At 46.2% G+C, this 16,587-nt stretch overlaps 1 protein-coding gene across 1 annotated transcript in view; it reads right to left on the bottom strand.

Moving 5' to 3' along the window:
• Positions 1 to 7,965: 7,965 nt before the first annotated feature.
• SKAP1 (src kinase associated phosphoprotein 1) overlaps positions 7,966 to 16,587 on the bottom strand; it is a 255,607-nt gene continuing 246,985 nt past the window's right edge. Inside the window, exons 12-13 of the mRNA XM_032457841.1 lie at positions 10,266 to 10,374; positions 7,966 to 8,332 (exon numbers count right to left, since the gene is read on the bottom strand). Of these exons, the coding sequence (XP_032313732.1) occupies positions 10,273 to 10,374 (102 nt within the window). The 3' untranslated portion in view covers positions 7,966 to 8,332; positions 10,266 to 10,272. The remainder of the gene's footprint in view (positions 8,333 to 10,265; positions 10,375 to 16,587) is intronic.

The raw sequence follows: 16,587 nt of genomic DNA, 5'->3' as shown, positions 1-16,587 counted from the left end.
GTGTACTGAGGGCTGGCCACCGTGGTTGATGGCCTCTGTATGGAAGATGGGGGGTGCTAACGGGGGAGGGGTTGGTCCATGGAGCTGCTTTGTAGAATGGAAGTATTTTTTGTTAGAATTTAGATTTGAAGTAGGTTCTGTGCCTGATTTATAGTCACCTTTCTTCTGACAGCTCCTTCCATGGCCCAAGTCTAGTCATCTGTTACCCAGGATAAGTGATTCCAAGCTCATGGGTTTTGTTTTGTGGAAGGAGGGGTGTGTGTGTATGTGAGTGGAGGAGGGGGTAGGTTTTCATGTATGAAAGTAGTAAGTTTCATACGCATCGTTTTATTTGACCACAGTGCCCAGTGAGGAGAGCAGGCAAGTATTAAACCCATTTTCTAGCTGAGGAAACTGGGCTGAGCATGGTTTTTAAAAGGCATGTTTTTAGATGGTGGTAGAATATACTCATGTGAGAGGTACTTCCCAGATTCTATAAAATAAGGTGTTTTTTTACCCCCAAAAAACTTAAAAAAAAAACCCCGCCACTACTTGAGGGAAAAAAAAATTCCCTCTGCAAAACTTTTCAGAGTTGTTCTTAGAAATCAGAGCTCCTCCACAATCCTCAGTTTTCTGACCGTTAAAGCTTTAGAGCCACACCCCCAAGTCCTAGGTACCCTGTACCCCCTCTGGTAGCTTTGCCTAGGAGATGACTTTTTAACAGTCTGATTGGACACTCAGCTCCGTGTTTGTGAATTTGTTTATATGCCTCAGCTCTTGCTGAATATTTTTAACACCTTAGGGGTTGGGAGGATGCAAGGTTGGAGGTAGGAGTGGAAACAGACCAGCTCCTGGCCTGCCTCGTAGAGGCCCCAGGAGTGTTCATTAGGGGCTCGTGTGGCATCTGCGGATTTGTGTGGGAGCCGCCAGCTGAGATGCAGCTAAAGCCAAGCAGGTAGCCACTGCAGCGCAGGATGGTGTGTCCTCAGTTGTACCTGGGCACTGATCATAAGCCGCCTCTCCTGGGTAGCCCTCTGCCAGCAGGTACTGAGCCCTGTAGAGGGCGCATGGCCTGGTTCAAGGTAAGCTTTCTCTGAACTGTGGATGAGCATCCCTCTTCCTGCTCTCTTTACCACTTCTTTCCTGAGGGTTTCCTCAGTCTGCGTTGGAAGCCCCCACCCACCTCCTATCTCGTCTGCTCCCTGCCCCAGCTCTTCTAAGAAACTCTTTTCAGGAACTGCTGTGAAGACCAGGTATGCATATGGCTTACCACAGGGCAGGGCAGCAGGGGCCAGTCCTAGCATCTTCTAGAGAAATAATTTATGGGGGAAACCAGTTCCAGCACAGTAATGGCTGGATTTGGAGCTTAGAAAGCTGGAACCTCAAATTTCAAGATAAATAAACATGGACCATTTCTGTTCAAAAGTATAATAAGAGCCACACATTTTAGGAGATGGCGCGCTCCTGACTCAGTGAGCAGAGTGAATGTACTTCCATTTAGGGGAGACCTGGTCCGTTTCCACAAGCAAAAGAGAAAAACAAGGGGAACTGACATTGCCGTGAAAGAGGCAGGAAGGACGAGCGGGGTGAATGAGATGCGAAGCTAGTGGGAGAACGAAAGGACTCCCCGAAAGTCTTCAAGGATTTTTTCCCCCTGGGAAGAGCAGGAACACGAGACGCTGCTGTTATCTTTGGGTTATGGGAAGCTGCCAGTCAAGACTTCTCCTCTGTGGCTGTCAAGTCCCTTCTTCCTGTCTTCAGCCAAGCACTTTTTCCTTCAAGCCATCCTTTCGAATCTAGTTACATCCCTCGTAAGTGCTCTAGCCCTGTGTGTGTCCCTTCCCCTGGTGGCCGTGTTGGTGTGAGAAGCCAGGCCACTAGCAGCCTGACCGAATCCCTCCAGCAGAAGGCCCAGAGTAGTGAGAGCCCGAGGTGGTTTGCTGGAGGCGATGCAACCTGCCTGCTATGAGCTACCAGACTTAGATATATTCTACCAATTAGGGCACATCTGTTAGCAGCGCTGAAAGGCGGGCACTGTCTCTTTAAGATCCATCCCACTCCTCTCCTTGAGTGATGAGGGCTGGGATCACAGGGGAGTCAGATGCTGATTAAACAGTCCTACTGCCGCGCTCTGTTAGAAAATTACTGTAATTATGATCTAGTCCCAGCAGAGGGATGAGTTCCAATTCTGCTAATAACCCTTCCAGGTGCCTCAGACTCAGGGCCCAGGGGAGGCAGCACCGACAGCGCTCTGGCTGGCATCGGGGCCAGCAGTGGCCCTCCTGACCGGCCTCTGCAGGCAAGGACGACAAAAACACCAGACCCCTCATCTCTTGGGTTTTGGTGGTTTTGCTTTATTTTTTCGATTCTTGACAGAGCTCCTAGGAGTCTTTTTGTATGAGAAAACTTTCCCCTAAGCTAACACAAAGGACCAGGAGAATCACAGCCGTGAGATGACAGTCTGTCCTGACTCCCCACTTCTGCCCTGGATCTGCCGTCCCCAGCGCGAAGCGCAGGGACCCGGCGCGGGCCCTTGGCTGCAGCGGCCTGCGGTGCCCTTTCTGTAAACCTGTTTCTTGCTCTGAAGTAGTACACGGTGTCCAACTCCGTCCTGGTCAAGACTTCCTTTTAGACTTCTGCCACAGAAACAGGGAAACAAGGATGGTAACCTCCGCGCTCCAAACAGCAGGGACTGGCTGTGACGGAGCTCTAAATCATCAAGTACTGGCTTCTCCATTCAAGCACCATTCTTACAGTGCAAACCTGCAGCCCTGCAGGCCAGTAAGTCTCAAAGGCTCCCGTGGAGCATGAGGGCTGGCTTGCTGGTTCTTAAACCCTGAGGAATTCATGGCATTTAAACTCTGTGTCTTCCCAACCTAGCCATAAACTTCCCCCATCACACAGTCCAGTGACTAAAGTTAAAACTTCTAGAAGGCAGGGCAGTTTCTCTGTGCTTGGCCCTCCGCACACCCAAATGCCCTGAAGCAGTGGTTCTCAACCAGGGGTGGTTTTGTTCCCAGGGGACCTTGGACAATGTCTAGAAACATTTTTAGTTGTCAGAATGGGAGGGGGGACTGGAGGGGCCAGTAGTACTGGCATCTACTGGATAGAGACCAGGGGTGCTGCTTAACATCCAGCGGTGCCCCCAGGAACTGTAAAATTATCTGGCCCAAATGTCAGTAGTGCCAGGTTGAGAAGCCTTGTATTAATGGAGTGAAGTAAGCTCCAAGTTCTCTCCCACAAACTTCCACTGCACTGCCTTGGAGATGTTGAAGAAATGCTCTCAATTCTCCAGATGCTAGGTGTTTTCCGGAAGGAGGAAGATATTAATGACAGGCCCAGCAGAGCGCCCACCCACCGGAGGCATCCAGTAAATGTAGGCGGGGGTGCATGTGCCACCCTGGTGATTCAGGGCAGAGCAATGCCAGTGCCTGACTGTGGGCAAAAGGGAGGAGTCTGTAGCCTGTTTTCTGTTCCATGATCATGTGTCGGGGATAAAAGGTGGCCAGCTGCTCACCATCAGGTTAAGAGTGTCTACAGTGGAACCAGATGCCCTCTTTGAGGACCAGCACTAGAAGAGAAGCCTCTTGGAAGTCACTCCCATCCCTGGAGGCAAGGACTTGGGATACTGTTGCCCAGAGCCACAAAAATGCTTCCCTCCGTGGCACACTGCCAAGTGGCGGGGTGGTGGGCTGTGATGGGTCCCATGAGGGAAATGAACACACACAGCTGCTGACAGCTGGTCAGCCCCACAAGCAGCTCTACACCAGAGATACCAGGCCTCTCAGAACAGCCTGGGAATCAGGGAAAGAAAGCCTAGTTGGCAGAGTTTGCCTAGGAGCCGGGTCTGCTGGGGAGAGGACTTCGTTAGAAGGGAGGTTGCCAAGCGTTGTACCAGGAGAGCCAGGTCATCTCTGTCTACCGTGCCCTCCTCTGCTGACTTGGCAACCCATTCTGCCATAGTTTTTAAGTGACCACTCATCTCAGTTTATACCTGAGGTCATGGCATCCTTATTAATAATGTCCCCTTTCAGTCTCAAAAATGTCTCCATTTGGAAAATTATATAGTTGCTCTATTAACTGTACTTTAGTTTCCTCTAACACTATAGGGTTTTTTGGTTTTTTTGGGGGGAGGCATTATATTTATAAAAGGTTTTGGTACAAAATGGGCTGCATCTTAAAATATATCATTATTTGAATCTCAAAAGCACTGCAAAAAGGTGGTCATCAATTCATTCTAACTGAAAAAAAAAAAACCCTCAAAAAACAAAAGCACGTTTTCTGAACAGTTAGTTTTGGATAGGAAAATAGGGAGAATAATTCAAATCCTTTGAAGAAGAAAAATCTGTTTTAGTTGTAAGTTTCAAACTCCCTACCCAATCTCTGTAAATTCTAACGGGAATGAAATAGCTGGGCAGGAGGGAGGGGCAGGCAAAGGACTATGGTAATCCACAAACTAGAAAATTAGTTTGAGTCACTGGGCTGGGTAGCAGGGATCATCCTCTGTGTAGACAGCTGCTTTCTCTAAAGTCAGCGCCACAGATTTTTGCTGATGGCTCTGGGGATTAGCAAATCAGTGCCACTCAAGATTTATCCTTCCAGACTTGCTCCTGGTGGGGAGACCTTCAGGGAAAGCTTCCTTTTGGGCAAAGATTAAAGCACCTCTGTCCCTGGCATCTAAGAGTTTTATTCTTAAAATGAGAGAAAAAAGTTCAAAAAAGAAATAAAAATTTAAAAAAAGAGAAAAAAGAACAGTGGTTTCTGTCTCTTTTCTTTCTTGCTTCTCTTTAACTCCTTTCTCAGACTGGTTTTTAAAGGCAGGACTGTGTCCCGCGCCACCCCACCCCATCCCGCCCCCGCGTATTATCTCGCTCTTTGCATTGACACCACTGCTTTATTGTGATGTAAGCGGCTGGTGTGAAATGTGGATTTTGGAAATGTGTCACTGGAGGTGTCTCACCACAATAGAACTCAAGTGATTCAATAAGCAGAGCAGCAGACTGAGATTTTCAAGAATCCCTCGTTTCATTTCCTCTTCGACAGCAGATTTTGTGTGATTTTTTTCTTCAAGTCACCACCTTTCAGATCCTCAGTTTTGCCACTTGCAAAGACTAACTGATTACAAATAAGGTGGTGCAATCAAGCAAGCTAAAGTGCTAAAAAACAATGATAACTTGAAATTTAGGCTGTTCCTTACATATTACATTTAGATAAAGTATCTGTTTCTAACAGGAGGGAGGACATCTAGTTGGCACCACCCTTTGGCACTGCTCTCACTTTAAATGGAATCAAACTGTCTGGGTTTAGGGAATGAGACAATAGGAATTCTCTTCTCTTTCCCATTTTTATTCACCAGAGGGAAAGATGTATTTGGATTTGAATTAAGTACAGATTTCTAAGAGATATAACAGGCCATCGTATGGGAAAATTTAATACTGAGATAGTTGCAAAACAATGTGCTATTTTAATATATGGATGACAGAGGAAACACACTGGAAATGTATTTTTAATGAAATGTAGCTGAAAGACTGCTTTCAGAGCATTTAGTATTCTCAGATATCAGCCTGGATGATGCAGGCCAAACTGTATCAGCCTCAGGTCAGATTATCCAATGGATGCCAGTAAGCCCTGTGTAAATTATTATTTATCTGTAAAAGGCAGCTACACCTTTGCTTCTTAAATATAGGATCTTCGCTTTCTTGCTTTCTTATTTTCTCTCCTTTACATAAAATCAAAGAACGGAAAAAGCCTTCCACTCTTACCCTCTCCTGTTTCATGTGCCAGAGCAATTAATGGCTGTTAAGAAGCCATCGTACGTATAATGTGGTTAGTTAAGTGGTCTAATGCCCCAGTTATCCAGTTAGTCACAGGCAGTAAGGTGGGGATTTGGTTAGTGGAGTCAAACAGAGAAGCAGTAATCTCATTAGCCAGTTGCTTTCTGAGGCTGTTGGCTGAGATGGTGGCTGTGGAATTGAGTAGGGGAGTGGTTCTGCTAGGTGACGTTTAGCTTCAGGCAGACTGTAGGAATCTGCTGCTTCTAAAAGGTCTCCTTCAGAACTTTCCCCTGACAAAGAAGACCCTTTGTCTGTAGATAGTCTCATTAACCCTTTGAACTGGCTGTGTCTTTTCCAGCATGTAACAATGTCTGAGATAGTCAGATGGCTATGGACTAGATTCCCAATTAGTCCATTTGTTTGTATCTTTCAGGGCCAATCCACTTTACTTTTTCTCTAAGGTTTACAGCTAGAAGGGCCAGAAGTCTGAGTGTGGTGCAATGGATGGAGATGCCAAAAGCCCTTTGCAGTTTGGCAAATGGTTGTTTCCTTAGGTCCACGGATAGAGAAGGAACTACTGCACTAAGGGGGTTTTGTTTTAAATACTGGAAGCCAGCGGCCATGCCACTGAGAGAGTGTTGCACTGGGTAGAGAGTGGAGAAGTACCTTGACCTTGCTCCGCTCCACCCGCCCCCCGCCCCAGATAACCTGCTCTTCCTCTTCTGGTTTCCCCTTTTCTGGTGTCTCTGTCATAGAAAAGTGGCACAATGGTGTTTGTTCTCTCCTCTTAGCCACCAAAACTTCCAGACTTGGGTCCCTGAGGGTTCTCCAGGGAGGGGGCAACCTGGGGCACAGAGGTGCTTCTGTTTGCTCCCTCTGTTAATCACTTTAGAACAATGCCCATTGTCTTTACCAGTAGGTTGGGATTGGTGCAAAGCTTCCTAAAACGGAAGGCAATTGGTTCCCTTTGGCTCATCTGCTCATCTGCTGCCACCTAGTGGTCACTTCTCCTTTGGCACCCTGTGTAAAGTGGAGGGGACATTATGGACAGTTCTGTACTGACTTTTATCTCACTTTTCTTTCCCTCCCAGACTTAAATTGTCCCCTTTTCTTACTTCTTTATCCATCACATTATACAAAACACTTCCTTCTGTTTTACTCCTGGGTCAGAAAAAACTGGAAATGGATAGCTAGCATAGGATATTTTGAGAAACTTGGAATCCACTGACAACATCCTTTATTGCTCCCAGTTTCTTTCTTTGGTGATGTGAAATGATCTTACTGCAGGGCTATAATATAGTTGTTACAGAAGTGAGGCAGGCTCCCACCAATCCAGGAGTTCTCCAAATAGGCAACTGTGGAGATAAAATTTCTATAGCTGCTAAGTTGTCCATCTCTCAAAATTTCTCTTGTAGTGAGTCAGGCAATAAAAATAACTAAAACTTATCGAGTAGTTACTATGTGCCAGGAGGTGTTCTAGGTACCTTATACATCTTAACTTCTTTAGTCTCCTAATGACCCAGTGAGATGGAGTACACCCCTTCTAAAAATGAGGAAGTTGTGGCATAAATGGTCAAGTAACTTGCTCTAGAGAATATATGTAGTAAATGGGGAACTGGGATTTATTCCTAGGCTATCTGGTTCCTGAGTTTATGTTCTTTTTTGTTGGGGGGAGGTAATTAGGTTTATTTATTTATTGTTTGTTTAACAGAGGTACAGGGGATTGAACTTAGGAACTCATGCATGCTAAGCATGTGCTCTACCACTAAAGCTATAGCCTCTCCCCTCAGAGTTTACGTTCTTAACTATTATGTTTTGCTGCCTCTTCAAGGCACAGATAACCCAATGGTCATGAGTTAGGTATGGGCAATAGGAAAAGGAGACAAGCCCTTCCCAAAGCACTTCTTGGCCTACAGGACACAGTGGGGTTGTTAACTGAGGCCCCAAAAGGAACTCTCCAATGTGCTGACTACACACACACACACACACACACACACACACACAACCAAGTAGGCAATGAAAGGAAGTCTGAGAAGCCAACCAGAGGCTGGGCAAGCCTGGGGTGTGGAGATGGTTCAGCCCCTAAAGACAACTGCACGTCCTCCTGTTTGTCTGGGCTTTTGTTTTATCTCGACGCTTTGCGGGTGATGAGAATGCCCAGAGCCAGCATTCTGATACCATTACAATAAGAAACACAACACCATCACACATGGCAAGCAGCCAAATCTGAGGTTTATTCGTGCTTTTCAAGCCAGCCAAAGCAACCAGCAACTTCCTCCTCCAAAGGTTTCCTTCTCTCACCTTCTCTGTGACAAGGCTGTGGAGAAGGCAGAAGTAGATGTGTGGACATGTTTAGAGATGGGCTCAGCTCTGAGGAGGCAGGTTTAGTAACAGGTCTGCTGAACGTGCCTCTTCTCGCTTGTCTTATTGGTGGTTTACTGTTCCTGCACGTGTCGGAGGCTTCAGTCTCTTCCCTACAGAGAAGAGTCCACGGTGTTGGTGGGCTGGCGGGGGAGGGAGTGGGAGCTCTGGATGAACAGTTTCTTCATAAAGGCAGGGTGGAATGAAGGATATATGTCCTAAAGAAGGAAAAATACATACATTTGCTTTTATGATTTGAAATATAGACAGTATAAAAGGGCAGAGAGTAAAAGGTGTCTCCCTCCTACCCTGTCTCACAGTCATGCCGTTTCTCCATCCTTGGAGACAACCAGGAGACAATCGTCTTTCACCTTCCAGTGGTATCTCATACATAGAGAAGCAATTGCAGACTCCCTTTTTAAACTAATGGAGCAAATCAGGCCTTCCTTTCTTCTCTGTTTCTCCCCTTACCAACATATCTGAGAATGTATTCCATATGTGCAGAGAGCATCCTTTCTTTCCTTCTTTTATTTTTTTTTTTTATTTTACTGTTGCATAGTATTAAATTCTATGAACTACTCCAGTTACCTGATGAGGCCTCTATTGAACAGTTAGGTCACTTCCAAACAGTTAGGTTTGCTATTACAGACAACCTTGCTTGTGTATCATTGTGCAAGTGCAGCTGCAGGATAAACCCCTGGATGTGGAATTGCTGGGTCAGAGAGAACGAGGAGATAAACAGTCTGTCATTAAATAAAAGACTGAGTGAAGGAGGGTGAATTTATTTAGATTTGACAGGAGAATTCCAACTCTTCTGCCCTCGTGGCCCGGAAGTGGAGTCCTCACTGGGGAAGTCATAAAGTCAGAACTTGAGCGAAAGGCCTGAGCTGATGGTTCATGCGTGTACACGGGCATCGGAGAGGACGATCGCTCCTTCTGTATATTCCTAAATGAACCACTCAGCTGCTGCTGCACACTCGCGTGGGCCCTGGTCTGAAAGATTCTAAGGCCCGTTTGTATCACTGTCACACATGTCATCCTTCACCCCCAGCAACAAAGGCTGCTTCCTTTTAAGGCGGGGAGGTGGAGCTAGAGACATCGTGCTAGCCTTGGGTGCCCTCCATCACTAGCCTAATTCTAGTCCTGTTGTTACCCCACTCAAAGCAAACACTCCACTGTTTTAAAGCATGATGTGGTTCTTGCTTAGAAAACGCAAGCCATATTCTTTTTTTTAAAAAAAAATTTTAATGGAGGTCCTTGGAATTGAACCCAGGACCTTATGCATGCTAAGCACGCACCCTACCACTGAGCTATACTCACCTCCCTGCAAGCCATATTCTTTATTACCTAAAATTTAATTTGATTATGTTCCCTAGGAATCCTCATACTGGTTTCCTAGTCTTGGTCAATCACATTGCAATACATGGGCATCTGGGGGAAAGGGTGCCCTGGATTTGAGAGCTTTGGATAAAGAGTCCCGACCTATCCTTGTGGTAAAAATTTCGAGCTGTCCTCCAATATCCATTCTCCCTTTTTAATTTGTTAATGAACACCTCTGCCCCGCACCTCCACTTTTAAGCTGGCCACAGGTTCTACCTAGAAGAAAGCTGTCTTTGCAGCTTGATGTGTCTGTATGTCTAATTTCTGGCCAATGGGATGTAGGTAGAAGTGGTGTGTGCAACACCCATGAAGTGTCCTTAAAAGGAGAGGGTGTGCTCTTCTCCTTCCATTCTATCTTTCCTGCTGGGTAGGATACAGACGTGGTAGCTGGAACTGGAGCATCCACCTTGGGCCTTGAAGTAACCCTGGGAATGTTGACCACATACAGTAGGGCAAAAAGAGAAGGTCCCTAGGACCTGGATACCTTGGATTACTTACCTCCAGATTTTTACAGAAGATAAAAATGAATTTCTATATTAATTAAATCGCTGTTGAGTCTTCTGTCACATGCATTTGAAGCTAATCCTGACTGACACAGTTCCCCAATTTAGGACAAACAAATACAGTGGTGTTTGTTTTTCTTATCTTCTTTCAGTGGTGAATTACTAGCATCGCTTTTGGAAATGAAGAAAAACGATCTCACTGGGAACTCCCATGCTTCACAGAGAAACAAAGGCGTGGCCAACAAATTTGCTGGCAAAGTTGTCATACCTGGGCCTCATCTTTCCTCCACTTCAAAGGCGGTGGTGAGATAGTCCTTTGGAACAATCCCAACGAGGCTGTTCAGTTCTCCTACCCACCAGCCATACATGTTATACTCCTGAAAAATGAGAAGATGATGGTTTCAGCTGGAATTTGTCATGCTTCTGTTAATCTTTGCTAATCTGTTAATGGTTGCGTAGGAGATCCTGTTTCTTTGTTGATCGTTAACACCCCAATGGGATTACTAAATTAAAAAAAGAAGAGGAGAGCAAACTCTGCTTTCCTTTTGCCATCTTTCTGTCTACATTGTAAATTTAGCTCATTTGGGGCCCTTGCTGAACCTAAAAGACATGTCTGTTATCAAGCAGAGTGGAATAGCTTCTTCAGGGAAAGTTGGGCACACCCTAAAGTGCCAGACCACCGAAAATATTCAGGGAGTCAGGTCATAGTTCAAATCAATAATATTTACCAGCATCTTCTATGTGCAAAGTGCTGTCTGAGTTCCCATGAGACAGATAATGATGAATCAGAGCACTGCTTACTCCCTGGGAGTTTACAGCATAGAGTAATGGGCTCTGGAGTCAGACAGACTGGGATCTAGTCCCCACTTGGTCATTTAGTAGCCATGTGACCGGAGGGTCTCCTAGCTTTAACTTCCTCTTTTGCCAGAGTAGGGATACTATCACCCCTCCCCTGTGTCGTGGGGATGTAAGTGACGCACAGACGTGAAAACAATTCAAAGCGTCTGATACGTAGGAGGTGCTCTGAACATCAGGTTCCTCCCCTGGAAGGAGTATGTCAATAACGGCGGGACAGAAGAAACACAGAGAGGAGCAAACAAGAAAGGGAAATGAGAGGGTTTAAAAGAAGGGCAGTCACAGGGCTGAGACCAGAGCTCCCCGAATACAGAAGAGCTTCTCAAAAGCAGAGCAGATGCTGGCATTATGGGATTATTCCTGAAAGCACCAGAACATGTTTTCCTTCTTTGAAGGAAGTGACATTTAGGAATACGTGGGAAATATATGTATCCCAGTTCAACTGGATTTGGGTCCCATGGAGCTGTCTGCCTTTTGCACACCTGGCTGCTGAGTTCTAGGGAAAAAAGGAAGACCACCAGGTTGGTGACACAATCAAATTACGAGTCAACTGGTTATTTGTTTCTTTTTGATAATGTATCTCCCCTCCTCCTCTCCCCTTCCTCTTAGCCGCTGACCTCTTTTCCACCTTCAAAGAGGAAAGAGCAGCCATCAGATATGTCAAACTTCAGTCCCCCAAACAGGAACTTACCACCCTTCTTTCCAATAAACTGGAGGAGGTGTCCCTCCCCTGGGTTAAGACTGTCCCTCACAACACGCACCTGTAACCCTTCACTTTCCTTCTTTCTTAGAGACGACGTTCTGAGAAGTCTGACCTCTGCCTCTAATGTAAATGGCTCCTTCCATCAGCACTGAAATGTGTTCAAGTTTCCTTCATCTTTGAAAACAATTATTAGATAGTCCCCACCACATGTCGATTTCCCATTTTGACTAGTCTATGCTGACTGTCAATTCACAGTCCAATTTATGGAAAGAATTTATTTCACTTACTGCCCCAACTTCTTGCTTTCTATTCACTCTTCAAGCCACTCGAACTGGGCTTCTGCTTCCATCACTCCACTTACACTTCCTCTCCGTGGTCTCCTACAACCTCCTTACTGCTCAGATTCTACGGGTACTTTTCAGTCCTACCTTACTTGATCCCCCAGCAGTGCTGGTACTATGTTCCCTTCCTGAGGCATTTTCTGCTCTTAGTTTCTATAATTATACTCTGCTGGTTTCCCTCCTCCCTCTGGTTGCTTCTTTTCATTCTCCTCATCTTCCTCTATCCCTCCTTTTAATGTGGTTTTCCAGGGTTCTGTCCTGGCCTTCTTCTGACTTGATGTGCTTTCTTTGAGCAATCTTATACATCTCTGTGGTTTGGCCACCATGTCTGTGGGAAGGACTCACACCATCGCTGCAGCCCAGATCTCAGAGTTGGATCCCAATACCCAAGTGCATGTCCATCAAGCTGCTCAAACTCAGTATGTCCTAAATTTAACTATCATCTTGCCTCTCTCTCCATTCCCAAACTATCTTTACCTCCTGTGTTCTCCATCTCAGTGAGTGGCACCACTATTCACTCAGTTACTCAAGCCAGAAATCCAAGAGTCATTCCCGATTCCACCCTCCTCTTCCAATCAGACCTTGAGTTCTGTCAATTCTCCTTCCAGAATATTACTGGAAGCCACCGACTTCTCTCCATTCCCACTGCCAACACCCTAGAGTCACATCACTGTCATATCTCGTGAGGACTACAGAAACAACCTCCAAGTTGCTTCCTGTATCTCCATTCTTGTTCCCCTCCAATCTATTCTGCATTCTGCAGCGAAAATCTAAAAGGCACGCTGATAATCTCACTGCTCTGTTTGAAGCCTTTATGTGAGTTCCTACTGCCTATTGTCAACTTCTTAAAAAGATGGACAAGGCTCTGCATGACCTAGTCCCTCTTACTGCCCAGCATTGTCATTTGTCCCCTAAATCTAGTGACCCTTAGTAAGATAGTACTTGTCTCCACTACTCTCTCTCACCTTGGAGCCTTTCCTCTGCCTGTTTAGCCTCTACGTCCCTCCTCTCTTTTTGTGGGGCTCACTCCTAAGCAGATTTCAATTCCTGAGTCTCTCTAGACTCTCCAGAAGCCTCTCCTCACCACTCTCTGACTGTGTGCGGGCCCAACTCTGTGGTCCACAGTGCTGTGCCCTGTGCTTCCCTGGAAATGAATTCATCACACTGCCTTGTATCTGCCTGCCTCTGCCTCAGTGCCAATCACTAGGTGGAAAGTTCTGTGAGAGCTGGGGCCTTGTTGGTTTTATCTGCGCTTGTGTTCCCAGGACTCAACATGGTGCCTGGCACAGAATGGGGCCCCTCAAAAACCTTGTTAAATGAGGTTATGAAGAAATGAAGGGAGCAGTGGGGATTTATACTCTCAGTTGAGCAGATTTAGTTACAACCAACTTCAAGATAGTCCCTGGTGACTGAACTGGTCGTGGCAGTAAGAGAGCAACTGCCTTTGGAGACAGTTTCCCCAAATGGCTCCCTAAGTATCATGAAGAGAGCCTCAGACGCCGTAAGAAGTGAGACGACTGAGTTGATCCTAAAAGGAACAGGGAATCACCTTTTAAAAATCAGTCTTAAATAAATGAACGCGCCCACCTCCTCACTCCCACTGTCCTCACCACACCTTCTCACTGCCTCCCTCCCTCCCCAGGAGGCCAGCTTCCCCTACGGTCCGGTCCGCACCGCCTAGTGGGAAATTACCCAGAATTCCTCAGCCTGTGCCTGTCGGGACATTTCAAAGCTGCTCCTGGTCCAAGTCACATTACTGTCCATTTCCCAGCACTGATGTTAGGGCAGTTTCTGCCTGAAGTTTTCTTGCAGTGTTGCCCTGCATTAGCAGGTCGCTGCAATGGCTGTGTCTACAGGGCCTCCCTGTGCTGGGGAAACGCATACTCTGCCTTCCTCTCTCACTCTGGCTCTTAAAAACTCTAGCTTTAGCTCTTCTGCCATTTCGCTGGCAAGGGGTGGGCACAATGTTGTCTGACAGTCTTTAGCTCGAAGTCAGCTTGCTTCAATGTGTGTGAAGTGCGGTCTTCCACCTGCCAGATGCTGTCATCTTCATCACCTGAGGGGCTCAGACAGGGTGTTCTCTCCCTAGGGACTGCTCAAGACTTCCTGCTCCGACTCACACTTGGCAGCATCCCCCTTTAGCTGTAACGCCAGGAGCAGGGACCGAGCCTGGGGAAGGTGCTCTGCCAACTCGAAGACGGTGCAAATAAGAAGCAGATGAGGCACAGCAGGACACCTGCAAAGGCCGGGCTCCCAGTCAGCGCGCTCTTGCTGGAGGGGAACACTGACCCTGCCGGTTGCAGATGTAGTCGGCTCACCGCAGCGGTGAGAACCGGAATGAGGGAAATCAACTCTCTGCCCTTCAAAACAAAAGAGCAGGCGTAAGGAAGATGGTACAGTCTCGGAGACCACAGGATGTATCCTGCTGGGGTAGCCCAAGAGCTTAATCAAAGGTCTAGGCATCTGACTGTCTTTCCAGATTTCATCCCTTGGCTGGATGCTCAAAAAAGGCTGCAGGGCTGAGATATTTAAAGCATGAATGGAAAATTTCTAGCCTTCTCTTTCCCTCTCACCCCCCATGCATTGCTCCAGCCCAGTCTGAACACCACGAGGTATTTTAAAATAATTTCTACTTTGATGAATTGCTGGGGAGTCCACAATTGCTCATAATCAAAGGGAGAAAAATGCAAATGAGATCCGGCCGAGAACTATCACCACCAAACGTTTATTTCACTGCACAGTGCCAAAAAGAATTAAAACAACATTAAACTCACAGCAATCATGTTTAAGCCCTCGTTTCCAAGTGCCAAATTGCACCACTCTGGATCATACAGATGTTCGTTAATTATGCTAATTTTTATTAAACTATTAAAATGGAGAGAGTACTGGCTCAGCCAGGCAGACCCCAGCTCTGAATGAACTCTGCTCTTGTCTAGAGGTGCTAATTTACTGCATTTTTATTAAGTTGCTGATTCTTGGATTTTAGTTTTGGGATGGCAGAGAACTGAATTCCTGGGATCAACATTTTCAGTAAAGTTTGACTTCTTTTTGCCCAAATGTTTGGAAGGATCCACAGGAAAAATGCCTGAGACGCTCCCAGGAGACCTGAAACCCTCAATGCGGGAGTGTTTCTACCTTTCGGGTGGGGATGCACACCTGTAAGTGACAATTTGTTAGGGAATCAGAATTATACAGGCTCCCCATTCTCTATAAGATGGTAATTATACAAAATTGTTAATTGAACATGCTTTAATAACTGTAATAAAAAGTTATTTAAAAAAACCCCAAACCCTTTACATAAGTGCTTGCTTCTTGCCACAAAGTCTTGTAAAGTCCTTCACTCAAAAATAGTACAATGTGTGATTTGTCCTCATTATGAATATTTCTAGGCTTGATTAAACATCGCTTTCCTCAACACCAAACCTGCCCTTCCTCCTTGAACCCTCAAACGGAGTCTTAAAAATGAAGGTTGGTTATTTGGACTCCGTTATCTGGTTGGAGATGCTGTTGGCCTGGATGAGCAGAGTATTGAGGGAACCTGAAACAGACACAGCACTCACCATCAGCAACAATCAAAAGTGTTTATGGGGGATTGAGCACTGCCATAAAAGGATTTATGCTGCTAATCTCCATCAGCAAGGAAAAAAAAAAAAAAAAAAACCAACAAAAAACCCCATACCAAACCTGCCATAAAAAGAACAGCAAATTCTATAAACAAAAAGCAGTATGGCCACCAAGCACGGGCACGTTGCACAGCGTGACGCTGCCTCCAGTGGTTTCCTATTGCTGTTTATAGTTTCAAGACTATCATGGACCTCCTCAGTGCTCCTCCTGTCACAGGGCCCTGAGTCCCTGTGTGGTGCTGCAAATACCCTGTCAGTAGGTGTCAGGGGATATCAGGGGGAAAGCCAGCAGGCGCCTATCATAAGCCTTAAAAGAGATTAAATACCCCTACTCCATGATTGCTACATTTTAATTTCTCTCCTCCCTGCTGGTTCCTATTTGTATAAGCTCTTCCATGGCTCCCCTGGAGTAGCACAGACATGACCTGGAATGACCATCCCGTCTTGGGATGAGAATTCAATTTCTAGGCTCAGTGAATCCTAGGCTGTTCCAACAAAAGGAAATCACCATCCTCTAGGGCACAGATTCTTAAACTGGAGACTCTGAACCCCTGGCCCGTCTGTGGATGGACATGAAGGGATCTTTGAACTCTTTGAAACTGGTGTAAATTTGTGCACATGGGTACATGTGTCTGTCCTTGGGGTGAGGCTCAGACCTTTCAGCAGATTCTCAAAGGGTTTATGAACCCCCTACAGTTTACCAACCAGCACTTTAGGGGGAAAATACAATGATCCTTATGGCCTGGATCTGCACTTTGGCCAAGTGAGGCCATCTCCACCCCAACCCCCGGCCCCTTTTACATATAGTGAAAGCAAACCAAGAATCCTGCCATGCTGGGTCTCCTAGGCTTCGGCCCCCAGCTGCCGAGTCTCTTCCTTCCTCCAGGGCTGACCAGACTTGCTTATCCCTTCTAAGGCCCCATCTCTTTAAACTGCGACTCAAAAGTTGTGTTGTTTCCTCAGAGCTTCCATTCAAATCTACGTGATGGCTTTTGGAGCAAGCTGCTTGACACCTCACTGTCAGTTCCCCTGAGAATGTTCCTGATGGAAACGTTCTCTTTTCACTTT

The sequence above is a fragment of the Camelus ferus genome, chromosome 16, assembly GCF_009834535.1.
Source record: "Camelus ferus isolate YT-003-E chromosome 16, BCGSAC_Cfer_1.0, whole genome shotgun sequence".
Lineage (NCBI taxonomy): Eukaryota > Metazoa > Chordata > Mammalia > Artiodactyla > Camelidae > Camelus > Camelus ferus.
Note: the sequence above shows the minus strand (reverse complement) of the source record. Positions and strands in the feature narration are given on the sequence as shown.